Source organism: Centropristis striata, chromosome 18 (assembly GCF_030273125.1).
Source record: "Centropristis striata isolate RG_2023a ecotype Rhode Island chromosome 18, C.striata_1.0, whole genome shotgun sequence".
In the NCBI taxonomy this organism is placed as follows: Eukaryota; Metazoa; Chordata; class Actinopteri; order Perciformes; family Serranidae; genus Centropristis; species Centropristis striata.
In genome coordinates this window covers 3210001-3223958 of record NC_081534.1, presented here as the reverse complement: position 1 = coordinate 3223958, position 13958 = coordinate 3210001, and the positions used below count along the sequence as shown (strand labels likewise).

General features: G+C 33.7%; 1 protein-coding gene across 1 annotated transcript in view; it reads right to left on the bottom strand.

Annotated features, from left to right (window-relative positions):
* Positions 1 to 7397: 7397 nt before the first annotated feature.
* The window catches only part of arhgap18 (Rho GTPase activating protein 18), a 33372-nt gene continuing 26811 nt past the window's right edge, over positions 7398 to 13958 (bottom strand). The window contains exons 15-18 of the mRNA XM_059357234.1: positions 12283 to 12417; positions 9419 to 9546; positions 7764 to 7819; positions 7398 to 7586 (exon numbers count right to left, since the gene is read on the bottom strand). Of these exons, the coding sequence (XP_059213217.1) occupies positions 7495 to 7586; positions 7764 to 7819; positions 9419 to 9546; positions 12283 to 12417 (411 nt within the window). The 3' untranslated portion in view covers positions 7398 to 7494. The remainder of the gene's footprint in view (positions 7587 to 7763; positions 7820 to 9418; positions 9547 to 12282; positions 12418 to 13958) is intronic.

Below are 13958 nucleotides of genomic sequence, written 5' to 3'. Positions count from 1 at the left end.
TTCATGCTCAAATGCATGTTTAACAGTATAAATAGGAATACAAAAGGTTTGAAGCAAATAAAAAATAGCCACTTACTGTGATTTCTTTTTTTTTTTTATCAGTGCAAGAACAGCAGACCAACATTGATTGCAAGAAGTAATTTTGTGCATTTTTACACTGCACTTTTAAGATTTCATATTCAAATGCATGTAGTTGTACTGAGGGCCACTTCAAGTGAGGGTGTGGGCCGTATGCAGCCCCCGAGCCTCCAGTTGCCCATCCCTGCCATAGATATATATAATATTAACTGTCCCTGGATGGTCATACGAAGTACATAAAGTCTGTACATTCACTGATAATGATTTTTAAAAATCATATAGTTATTAGAAATTAAGGTTATACAAGAGAGAATTAAGATTTTTTTTCTACTTTTTTCTTTTTCTTCTTTTTTTTTTTACTACTATTTCTCCTGATTAGTTCTTTGTTTCATGACATTTATTTGTTTATTTGTCTGACCTCATGATTTTAATGTTCCTTAATTGTCAATTTATTAAAAATAAAATAACTTACTGTCCCATGATGATATTAAGCATGTTTGAACTTGTATTCTGAAAAATCAAAGGGTACCGATGGTAACAGCACCCATTTGACAGCTCAGTGTTAATTTGTTTGGAAAGGAATTTCAAACATGTATAAAAAAAGAAATTGTCACCTGCTTTGGTTTACATGCTTGAAAATAAGCGAGGAGTACTAAGTTATTAATTCTACCTCTTCTCTATATTTTATTAACTGATTATTAACTCTTAACCAGCTTATTTATTGATGTGAACCTATGCCATCTTACTTTTTCTAAATTTGCATAAATATAATTAGTTTTTATCTCTCTCATGCAAAAATATAAATACTGATATACATATCATTATCAAAAATAGAAATTCTCTATCAATCAAAAATTCATTAATTATAAAAGTATGTCCAACAATCAACAATCATATGTTATTATATATTATATACAATACAAATAAGTAAATTGTATATTTTTTCTTTTGTTTTGTTTTTCTGAACTCACCAAAGCAAATTCCAATTATCTGTGTTGAAATCGGATCTTTAATTATGATTATACTGTTAACATATTCGATTCAAGCTGTAAGAAGGCTTCATAAAGTTGCAATCAATGTTTGTGTATGTATAATGGCGATGCATATCCTTCTCCAGCATAACTTGAGAGCCATAGTCTGCAAAAACCTACAGCTTTTTTAATAACATGACTACAGATTTGAAAGACGTTATTTCAAGAGCACAATCAAAATATTTGAGAATAAAAAAGATAAGAAGCGTACTATTTAAATCTTACAAAAGTATATAAAGTTTTACTCACTTGTACAGTACAAGCCAAAAGTTTGGACACACACCTTCTCATTCAATGCGTTTTTCTTTATTTTTATGACTATTTACATTGTAGATTCTCACTGAAGGCATCAAAACTATGAATAAACACATATGGAATTATGTACTTAACAAAAAAAGTGTGAAATAACCTAATAATATTCCTAAAAGTAACCACCCTTTGCTTACTAGAATATAAGACATGTTTTCAGTTATTTCACACTTTTTTGTTAAGTACATAATTCCACATGTGTTCATTAATAGTTTTGATGAATTTACAATGTCAATAGTCATGAAAATAAAGGAAACGCATTGAATGAGAAGGTGTGTCCAAACTTTTGGCCTGTACTGTATAAATGTTCTTAATCCATACACTACAAACATATGTTACTTTCCTTTGTTACCAGGTAAAATAAAATAATGTGCTTTCTGATAACATTGTTCTGTTTCAGTAGCTTCAGAATATTAGCTTGGTGTCTGTCTCTGACCCGTAGTAAACAAGCGCACTGTGGCTCAAGCCCTGTAAGCCCCACTAAAACCATTAGCACTCTGACCGTTTGAGTAACTGGGGCCATTAATTCTCAAAGGAAATTAGTTGAAGAATACAGTAGCTGGTTGAGGCTGTTAGCTGCTTAATGAAGTGCGAATAGTTAATATAAGAAGGTCTGCACATTTAACAGTGGAGATTATTAAGTTCAAATGACACACAAATTTAAACAAAACCAAAAACAATAAGATTAACCCATAAGAACCCAGACCCAGTTATCCTTAAAGGACGTGTTCTATAAGTGGACCACATAGAACACTTTTCTGATGTTTTAAAAAAAATACTAATGTCAAAAGATCTGTGATGTGACATATATACGTTACAATGGGCGTATAGGTATTTATGTATATGATATTTCTTATTTTAAAATAGAAAAAAACTAGACACATTTTCTGCTTACAGAGACACAAATTTGCCTTTTTCTTTTGCATCTCCATAACATATATCAAAATTTTGACTTTAATTTGTTCAAGAAATTTGGTCAGAACAAGTTAAATGCAATACAGGACACCCTGTTAATGGATTAGAATTGTTAAATAGGTTTAAATTTAGCCTAGTTACAAAAAATAAGCTTTTTGAAAATTTTCACATTTCTGTTTTCAGTCACAGCCACATTTTGGAAAAGTCACTTCTTGTCAAAGTCACATGACCACCACACCAGGGTGTTGAGTATGTGTCGCTTCGGGATTTAATTTGTGAAGCATAAAGCTGAATATGGGAGATTCTAGAATATTTAAAGTGTTTGTTACAGAGGTGTCACCCTGGGTTCTTATGGGTTCATTTCCAAAACAGAAACACTCATACCAGAAGATGTGGTAATTAATAACATGTTTATTTACAGGCTGCTTTAGTGGTCATTTCATAGGCAGTAATAAGAAAAAGACATCATTATTTAGGAAAAAAATACAGGATTCACAGTAAACAAGATAATGCAAGGCCGGGAGTGACTCAGTTCAAACCATTTTCAAAGACTGACACATTATTTGTATTCTGCAGCTTTCCACAAGAGAAATATCTGTTGTGTTTGACTTTGTGCTGCAGATATGATCCACCACAGGCTGTTCAAACTGCGAGAAACCACACAGAATCAGATTAGACTTTTGTTTGGAGCCAGGAGAAGCACAGCTATGTGTCAGAAAGATGAAACTGAGATTTTTCTATTCCTGGATTAATACAACCTTCACCGGTGTATTATATAAACTGATATCCAGACTGTGAAGAGGACTGAGCCAAAAAATCTAAAACAACAAAAGTATCAGCTCGCTGACACCTTTGGAACCCATTATGTGAGAATGTATCACTGAAGAAGGCCAATAATACAGTCAGCAATTTATTTCTTTAAAGTTGTCACATAATTGAAAATAACTTTAAAATGATCAAGTCTTTGGTACAAAACTTGTAAGGCAATTGATGAAATCCAATGCAAGCAAACATACAGGCTAATATATATTTATAAAAATGTGTTTGTTCACATTTGTACGAGCAGTTTTTCTAAAATGCATCACACATTAACACACTCAAACATCAATGGTTTAAAAAGTTAAAATGTACAGTAACATTAATGTACCATAACAGTGATGTCGTCATTGCGTGTCCTGGTTAGCAGTCAGTGACGACATTATTATGAAAGGTATTGGGGTCACATGAGGGGCCCCTTCCTCACATATAACTTACAGTACAGTAGTACATCATCACCTCTCCTCTTAGTCAGGCGGCGTAGGACCAGATTTGAGAAGAAAGGGGACACGCTGGACAAAAGCACTACAATTTTTCCACATACTCTCTATCACTATACTGCCCTACAAAGTCTAACTGCAGTAACTACACAAAAGGTAAAACTGAGAAAAACTGCTTTAAAGTTTTTTAACGTGTTTTAACTGGCTAGCCAAATGAGTTATATGTAGATAAGTGATACGACACTTATTTCTACATGTATTGATGATTTCATTTTTACATTCAAAAACCATCATGATTTATTTGACCTTTGACCCCAAAAAGTCTGATTTTGATGTAAAAGGTTTTAATGGTAATGATAAACAGAGTTCAGTAACTACAATGTTGTTAAACATTTTCAAATAGATTTTGTTATAAGTGTATTTAAAAGTGTTTAACGACTCTATTTAAAGATGTGTGTATTTTAGAATTATTATAAAGAAATGTTACATTTTAGTCGTAATATCATTTTATCTCACTTTTTTACTTCATCACTATCTAGATAATTCCCTTTCAAATTAACTAATTTTGAGTTGGATTTTATGGTTTTTATATAATTATTTCTCTGAATTAAAGCGAAATTGAAATCTAAAACTTTGTCACAAGATAAAACAGACATCAAGGGGTTAATTTTTAGTTATAACTCAATTTTGACCAAAAAATGTAGTTACTGCAGTTAGACTTTGTAGGGCAGTGTAGGTTTCAATTTTTGGTAGGAGCCACTTCATCAAGATTGCGGATCGGAGATGGCACCCATATAAAGTCTATGAGAACCAATATATCTTCCAAGCCACTCAGGAGTTCAATCTTGGTGTCAAAATCTACATTTTCTGGGTCAAGGAATAATTTAAAGCTATTGAGAATATCACTAGATGACTCACTGTAAATAATGTGTTGATCAAGATCTGACATGAGATGAAAGCGTTCCCTTGATTTTTTTTTTTTAGCAGTGTACATGGCAGCTAATCCACACTCTCCTGTGAACATTGATTCCAAACATTTTCAACTCAGGATTCCCTGCTGCAGCACTTGAAGACCTTCCAGTCTGGGTGAAAATGAACATATCTATTTGATCAAATAGTCATCTAGTGATATTCTCAATAGCTTTAAATGATTCCTTGACCCAGAAAATGTATATTTTGACACCAAGATTGACCTTCCAAGTGGCTTGGAAGATATAGCATTTCTCATAGACTTTATATGGCTGCCATCTCCGAACCGCAATCTTGATGAAGTGGCTCTTACCAAAAATTGAAACCTATGGTGATAGAGAGCATGTGGAAAAAAATGAAAAAAAAAATTTTGTCCGGCGTGTCCCCTTTATTTGGCTTAGCCGCCTGACTATCTCTCTGAAGTCCCCATCCAGCCCTGGACCCCCTAACATACAACCATTCACACCAATGTTCATTCCCTCCTGGTTACAGTGAAGTGCTTCAGTATATTCACATTCATTATTGTGACCACATATTTACTTATTGGGGCTTTTATTTAAAATTTAAATAAATAAAAGCCAGTGTTCTCAAAATTATTTGTACAGAAAATAGAACTTAAAGGGATAGTTTGGATGTTTTGAAGTGAGTTTGTATGAGGTACTCATCCACAGTGTATTAGTACAGTACCAATTGGGGGCAGTACCTTATATAACTCCACTATAAAAAAATCTAAACTATTCATTTAAATTTATTTAAGTTATGGAACTGATTCATGATTTAATAAAATGTTGATATTTTTTGCCCCTTATTATTTCTGCTTATTACCACAGACACACAAAGTGATAAGTGGCATTAAATAACAGTATACAACTGCAATACTTATAGTATCACATAATATTAAGAATCACAAGTGCCATTTTTAAATGGATATATTTCCACGACGGCACTAAAAAGCAGTCAGTCTGGACTCCAGAGATGACAACAAATAAGTGGTTTTCTTTCCCCTACACACCTGTCTGATGCTTTAGTGATACCTGAGGCCCAAAATGACACCATGAAGCATAAGGCAGGCTGGAAATATTTTTTGAAAAGTCTGTGTCATTGTAAAGGCAAGCACACAAGTTTCCTTTTTCTTGTTGACAATCTGGTTGTTGAATAAGCTAGAATAAAAGCAAAGAGGTTTCACAAGTACGGATATTGAAGCCAATATCTGCCATGTGTTGAAAAAAAGATCCCTTAAGTCATTATAATGAGAAATGTTTCATAATAGTGACCTAATATCTAAAAAAAATGACTTAGTATTGCAAAAATAATGAAAAACTAAATTAAAAAGTCTGTATATTTTAAATTAATGAGTTAGTAGCATTATTCTCATTCATTTACAATACAAAGTAATCTTTTCAAGATAAGTCATTATTTTTGAGAAAGCTACTTATTATAATGGCTTACGGGATATTTTTTCTTCATAATATTGGTGGAAATGGGCTTCTACACAGTCGCCCATAAAGTTGGAATAAAATATTTTTTACCTCTCTCCATGAAATGATTGTGGCAATGTGATTTATTCTTGACAGACAAAGTGTATATCTTTTAAAAACTTTATTATAAACATATCACAATGAAAATGAAACCCCATTTAACAGAGGATTGTGTCTGAAAACATAATTATTCCAACTTTATGGGCAACTGTGTATATATATACACTACCGGTCATAAGTTTTAGAACACCCGAATTTTTAGAAGTGCCAGAGGTAAATAAAAAAAGGTAAGCTTAACCAAAACTGGAAAATAATGTACATTTCAGAATTATACAAGTAGGCCTTTTTCAGGGAACAAGAAATGGGTTAACAACTTAACTCTATGGAGTCTTGGGCTATTTTGTCCATTTTTGAATTCTTTTCATGTCTTTGTAAGTCATTTTGTGTCTTTTTTTGGTCATTTTGTTTCTTTTTTTAGTCATTTTGTGTCTTTTGGTGTCTTTTTTTGTCATTTTGTGTCTTTTTTTAGTTCTTTAGTCCAACATAAAATGTGATTTTGAATCTTTTTTTTATTTTCAAACCACTATCACGCTCAATACAGAATTTTAAATGTTGCAAATGTGCATTAATTTCAGAGTACACTGAGACATTAAACTGCATCATTTTCAATTAAATTCTGGAAAAGTTGGTGTGTTCTAAAACTTTTGACCAGTAGTGTATATCTTTTAAAGCTGCCATTGGACTACTTGTATTTTTTGGCAGCTTTAAGGGCAAACCAATTGTGTGAAACCAAGCAACTATGTTTTAAAAAAAGTTGCTATAAACAGTCTGAGTACATCGAGAACCAGCAGAAACCACAGAGAACCAGGTGACGTCTCCTCTTAGTAGTGGTGAAAATTTGGAGTGGTCCATTTTTCCAGCAGGGTGTGATGGCAGAAAGGCAACCTGGTCTCACAGAAATCCGTGAAATAGCCACGGATTTCGCTTAACTCAAAATCCGTGGAATAGCCACGGAATCGCTCAAATTTCCATGAAACTGACACGGATTTCGCTACAATGCAAGTTAATGACAGTCATATCCCGTGGCTATTGGTTTGTTCCAAGTCACGTGACTTTCAAGGTCCCAGCGGTCAGAACAAAAAACATGGCGCACAGTTCTCTAATTTTTAGTGAAAAATCAATATTTTGACTTAGTTTCTGCATAAAAATGGATTTTGATCACATTTCTAGCGAGAAATATATGTTTTATTTTCTAAATCTTCACTCAGTGAATGTACATAATCACTTTATATGTTGGAATAGCCACGGGATATGACTGTCATCAACTTGCATTTTAGCCAAATCCGTGTCAGTTTCACGGAAATTTGAGCGATTCCGTGGCTATTCCACGGATTTTGAGTTAAGCGAAATCCGTGGCTATTTCACGGATTTCTGTGAGACCATGTTGCAGAAAGGAGTTCATCGCTGCATGGCTTTGATGACCCATTCTGCTGTTGGGTTCAGCTGGAAGAGGTCTTTCATAAAGGTTTCCCCATCGAGACATCTCTCCTCTGAGGGACGACACAAAGAGGAGAAACACATGGAGCAGTTATTACAACTGTGATGGATCGCTCCACTTGTCTTTGGCCTTTAGACCCTTTTTCTGGCTCACCAGCTGTGTTATCAGCAGGAAATATATACAAGCTAAACATTGTAATTCATCAGATTTTAGTAGGAGCAGGACTTACTGATGTTTCCACCAATCTCATAGAGACTTAGCTCTTCTCGCTTCACTGCCAGTGAACTGGAGGGACGAAGGGAGAGACGGAAAGTTAGAGAAAGGTGATAAAGAGAGGACAGGCCTTATAAACACTGCAAAAAAGGTGTGTCTAAAAACAAGATAAAAACACTAAATCTGAGGGAAATGATCTTGCTGCATGGACAGATAATTTCACTTGACAAGATTTCTTAAATTAAGATGGTTAAATTCAGAAATAAGCATTTTGAACGCTTAAAATAAGAAACTAAGTCTTAAAACAAGATAAATTATCCAACACTTCTAAATCTAAAGTTGTTTTTTTTATCTTGGTAAGAAACAAATCATTTGCAGTGCACTCTGCTTGGGCCAGTTCATCGCTGCTGGCAGCTTTAATTTCTTATTTTAAGGACAATTTTTTTACTGTTTTTCTGACTTTTTTTTCAGTTTTTCGTTGTAATTTTTTCTCTGTTTTTTTAAAGTCTTTTTTTCTGTTTTTCTGACTCATTTTTCCTGTTGTTCTGACTATTTTTTCCTGTTTTTCAGAGTAATTTTTTTTCTGTTTTTCTGACTATTTTTTCTGTTTTTCTGTTTTGTTTCCTGTTTTTCAGAGTATTTTTTTTTTCTGTTTTTCTGACTATTTTTTCTGTTTTTCTGCCCATTTCCCCCCTGTTTTTTTTATTAAATCTAGAAATAAGCATGTTGAACACTTAAAATAAGAAATTAACTTTTAAAACAAGATAAATTATCCAACACTTCTAAATCTAAAGTTTTTTTGTCTTGGTAAGAAACAAATAATTTGCAGTGCACCCTGCTTGGGCCAGTTCATCACTGCTTGCAGCTTTAATTTATCTTAGTTCATTTCTTATTTTAAGGAAAATTTTTCCTGTTTTTCTGACTATTTTTTCTGTTTTTTGTGGTAATTTTTTTCCTGTTTTTCTAAACTCTTTTTTCTGTTTTTCTGACTCATTTTTCATGTTTTTCTGACATTTTTTTCCTGCTTTTCAGAGTTATTTTTTTTTTCTGTTTTTCTGACTATTTTTTCTGTTTTTCTGCCCATTTTCCCCGTTTTTTATTAAATCTAGAAATAAGCATGTTGAACGCTTAAAATAAGAAATTAACTCTTAAAACAAGATAAATTATCCAACACTTCTAAATCTAAAGTTTTTTTTAATCGTTTTTAATGGTCATTTTTTTCCTGTTTTTTTAAAGTCTTTATTCTGTTTTTCTGACTCATTTTTTCCTGTTTTTCAGAATAATTTTTTTTCTGTTTTTCTGACTATTTTTTCTGTTTTTCTGCCCATTTTCCCCCTGTTTTTTATTAAATCTAGAAATAAGCATGTTGAACACTTAAAATAAGAAATTAACAATTAAAACACATAATTGTCAGGTCACCCTGCTTGGGCCAGTTCATCGCTGCTGGCAGCTTTAATTTATCTTGTTTTAAGAGTTAATTTCTTATTTTAAGCGTTCAACATGCTTATTTCTAGATTTAACAATCTTAATTTAAGAAATATTGTCAAGTGAAGTTATCTGTCCATGCAGCAAGATCATTTCCCTCAGATTTAGTGTTTTTATCTGGTTTTTAGATGCACCTTTTTTGCAGTGAAGCTAAGACAAATACAGTATTGTATGTTTACACATTACCTGTCCTGGCTGAGGAAACGGGTTAATACATCAGCAGCCTGCAGCTCTTCAGTCAGCTGAACTGCCATGGAGACTTTGCTGAACTGTGGTGCTTGAACTCTAATAAATCCCTGCGAGCTCTCCTGGTTCTAAACACAGTCAGAGACAAACAGAGAGGGAGAAAGAGAAACATACAGTCAATCACGCCGCCATAAACACTTTACAGTGAAACACAGTCTTCATTACACTCACATAAAACTTCAGACAACAAGAATGTGGACTTATAAAAGGTTATTTAAGTTTATTAAACAAAAGAGCAGGATAAATTCCTGCTCTTTTGTTTAATAAACTCTGAACACTGTTTGGTCTCACAGCACTTAGCAGAGCCTGCAGGGTCAAGTGTTGCCGTAGTTACTCACTCACCACTATATTGTCTAGAACAGGGGTCTCAAACTCGCGGCCCGCGGGCCAATTGCGGCCCTCGTGAAGATATTTTGTGGCCCCCACCTTGATATGACAGTTTAATGTGAGTTTTATATGAATGGCACTTTACCATGTTATGTGTCGAAGGTCCCTTTTATGTTACTTTTTTGGGTAATTTTGTGTCTTTTAAAAAATAATAATTTTGTGTCTGTTTTGGTAATTCGGTCTTTTTAAAATAATTTTTCTTATTAAAATGTATTTGTGTCTTTTAAATCATTTCTTTTTTTAGTAATCTTGTGTCTTTTAGTAATTGTGTGTCTTTTTGTCATTTTGTCTTTTTTAAGTAATTTAATTTTTTTTTTCAGTGGTGTGTCATTTTTTGTAATTTTGTGTCTTTTTTGGTCATTTTGTGTCTTTTTTTTTTAGTCATTTTGTGTCTTTTTTCTGTCATTTTGTGTCTTTTTGTGGTCATTTTGTGTCTTGCTTTAGTAATTTTTTTTGGTCATTTTGATACTGCCTCCAGTGGCCCCCAGGTAATTTGAGTTTGAGACCCTTGGTCTAGAAGGACAAAAGAACTCTTTAATATTCTGCAAAATAATAAATAAGTAAATAAAAATGTGTAAATAGGAAAAAAAATAACGAAAAATAAAGAAATTGCATTATATCAAAATAAATAAATAAAAATACTAAAGAAATATATACAGACATTTTTTTAAATATATATAAATACATGTAGCAATAAATGAACAAATAAATATGAAATAAATGCTTGTTATTTTATATTATCCCTCTATGGTACAGTGTTGCCCTCAGGCATCATACCCCTTTTTGGCCTGTCAAATTTCTACAATGCATGTTTTTGAGTTATGTGATACTTTAAAAAAGATGGAAGAGTATAGGGAACCAATAGCAATGCTTTAATTTGTCACATGACCTCCAGGAGGCCATATTGAAACCCTATTTTGCAGACTTTTCCAAATCAAACAGCATTGCCATTTTGCGCCACACATAATCACTCTAAATGTCATTTTGTGGCCCTGTTTACATCTGGAAAAAAATATATTCCTACTGATAGTTGAGTAAACCTTCATTTTTAATAGTTTCATACACCTAGACTGTTCAAGGCAATCATTTACGGGCAACAAACCCCAAAAACTTCAACAACGAAAAAAAAATAATTATAAAATTTCTTCAGATTATGTTTATTTAGTCTATTTTAAGACAAAAAACAGTTTTTCTTAACTGGCATCATAATGCGTACCATAGAGGGTTATATCATTTATTTATTATTTTAATTATTTCTCTTTAAAAAAAATGTTTTTTTCAATTTTCTCGATTGTGGAAATGGCCACAAAAGGCGTGAAATAGTGAAATTTTCCATTTTTAAAAATGCAATTAAATTAAACATAGTGTATATATGGAAGGGTAAAAGTGTCTTATTGACTGACTGTCCTGTATTTGGCCCTTGATGCCCACATGTTGGAAAAAATATAGTAACACGTAACACATAGTAACACATTCCTATACAGGAGCTGTATGAGAGATAGTGGTGCACTACTCGTGATCACCATAGGATGACTGGTTGGTATCATGTTATGGCTCTTAAAGGAACACTCCACCGTTTTTTCATATTAAAACATGTTATTCGGGTAAGTAAGACGAGTTGATACAGACCTCTTGCGTCTCAATGCGTGCACTCAATCGCCCTGGCGCGCGGCGCCACTTGGCTAGCACTTAGCTTAGCCCAGTTCATTCATTAGGACCCAAACAGATGGACAGTTAGAAGCGACCAAACTCCTCCACGTTTTCCCTATTTAAATACAGCTACACGAGTAGTTAAACGACCAAGTATGGCGACACAAAATAAAACGTGGCGCTTTTCGAAGCGGATAAAAAGGATAACTTCCGCTCCCTCTCACTTCAGTCAGGAGTGATGATATTACTGCGCCGAGTCGAAGTGCTCCCAAGTGCTATTCCGCCATACATTATAGTTATCCTTTTTATCCGCTTCGAAAAGCGCCACGTTTTATTTTGTGTCGCCATACTTGGTCGTTTAACTACTCGTGTAGCTGTATTTAAATAGGGAAAACGTGGAGGAGTTTGGTCGCTTCTAACTGTCCATCTGTTTGGATCCTAATGAATGAACTGGGCTAAGCTAAGTGCTAGCCAAGTAGCTCCGCGCGCCAGGGCGATTGAGTGCACGCATTGAGACGCAAGAGGTCTGTATCAACTCGTCTTACTTACCCGAATAACATGTTTTAATATGAAAAAACGGTGGAGTGTTCCTTTAAGGTTTAAGGTTACACTTACACTGACTGGTTGTTTACTGGTGATCTTGGAGTTGAGGCATATATTGCTCTACCCTGAAACAAGCTGAATCTGGGTGTCAACTAAATGACAAGTTCCAATCAATATCAAAAGGTCACTGACAGCTCAAAAACCACATAATTAAAAACTCAAACCTCAGGGACAGCTTTATCAGATGGTTTGTCAGTGGTAATCTTCTTCAGCAGCTTTCTTACGGCTCTCTCTTTATTTTGTTTCCGCTGGCTTTCCATGTTGTGTTGTCTGACCTGGGTCATGATGAACTTGGGGATCTGAAGATGACACACACACACACACACACACACAAGAGATTTGATAACCTTAGCAGACACTGAACCATCCTCCATACTTAATGGAAAAATGAATCTAGATTATTTTATGAGTTACTATGCCTTATCAGGATGCATTGAGAAATACACTCATCAGCCATTTCATTAGGTACACCTGCTCAACTGCTTGTTAACGCAAATATCTAAATCAGCCAATCACATGGCAGCAACTCGATGCATTTAGGTACACTACCGGTCAAAAGTTTTAGAACACCCCAATTTTTCCAGTTTTTTATTGAAATTCAAGCAGTTCAAGTCCAATGAACAGCTTGAAAGGGTACAAAGGTAAGTGGTGAACTGCCAGAGGTAAATAAAAAAAGGTAAGCTTAACCAAAACTGGAAAATAATGTACATTTCAGAATTATACAAGTGGGCCTTTTTCAGGGAACAAGAAGTGGGTTAACAACTTAACTCTATGGAGTCTTGGGCTATTTTGTCCATTTTTGAATTCTTTTCATGTCTTTTTTTTGTAATTTTATGTCTTTTTTTTTGTAATTTTGTGTCTTTTTTAGTCATTTTGTGTCTTTTTTTGTAATTTTGTGTCTTTTTTTGTAATTTTGTGTCTTTTTTTGGTCATTTTGTGTCTTTTTTTAGTCCTTTAGTCCAACATAAAATGTGATTTTGAATCTTTTTTTTACTTTCAAAACACTATCATGCTCAATCAAGAATTTTAAATGTTGCAAATGTGCATTCATTTCAGAGTACACTGACACATTAAACTGCATAATTTTCAACTAAATTCTGGAAAAGTTGGTGTGTTCTAAAACTTTTGACCAGTAGTGTATGTAGTTGCTGAAGTTCACAGCAGCATCATAATGGGTAATAAAGGTGATTTAAGTGACTTTGAACGAGGAATTGTTGTTGGTGGAGTATTTCTGCTGATCTACTGGAACTTTCACGCACAACCATCTCTAGGGTTTACAGAGAATGGTCCAAAAAAAAAGTAAAATATCCAGTGAGCGGCAGTTCTCTGGTTCAAAATCCCGTGTTGATACCAGAGGTCAGAGGAGATGAAAGGCAACAGTAACTCAAATAACCACCAGTTACAACCAAGGTCTGCAGAACAAGGTTATTATAGTTAACGAAAACTAACGAAATAACGAAAACTAGAATTGAAAAAACATTTTCGTTAACTGAAATAAAAATAAAAACGAGAGTTTTTAAAAAAAACCCATAACTAACTGAAACTGTATTGTGTGGTTACAAAACTAACTAAAACTAACTACAATTATAGTGAAAATATCCTTAGTTTTTCATTTTTGTCAACTTTTTTCATTCATAATTCAGTGTTTCTATTTGAACATGCAACACATGGTAAATATGTTTACTGAGACTGGGATGTCTACACTCCAACCAAAATACAAAACACCCAGAACTGTAAGAGTTAATAACCTTATTGGGGCTGAGATGATAAACCAAAGGAAATAAAGGCAAAATTTATTATGACCACTTTGAATCTGGCACCCAACATATAGCCTATTACA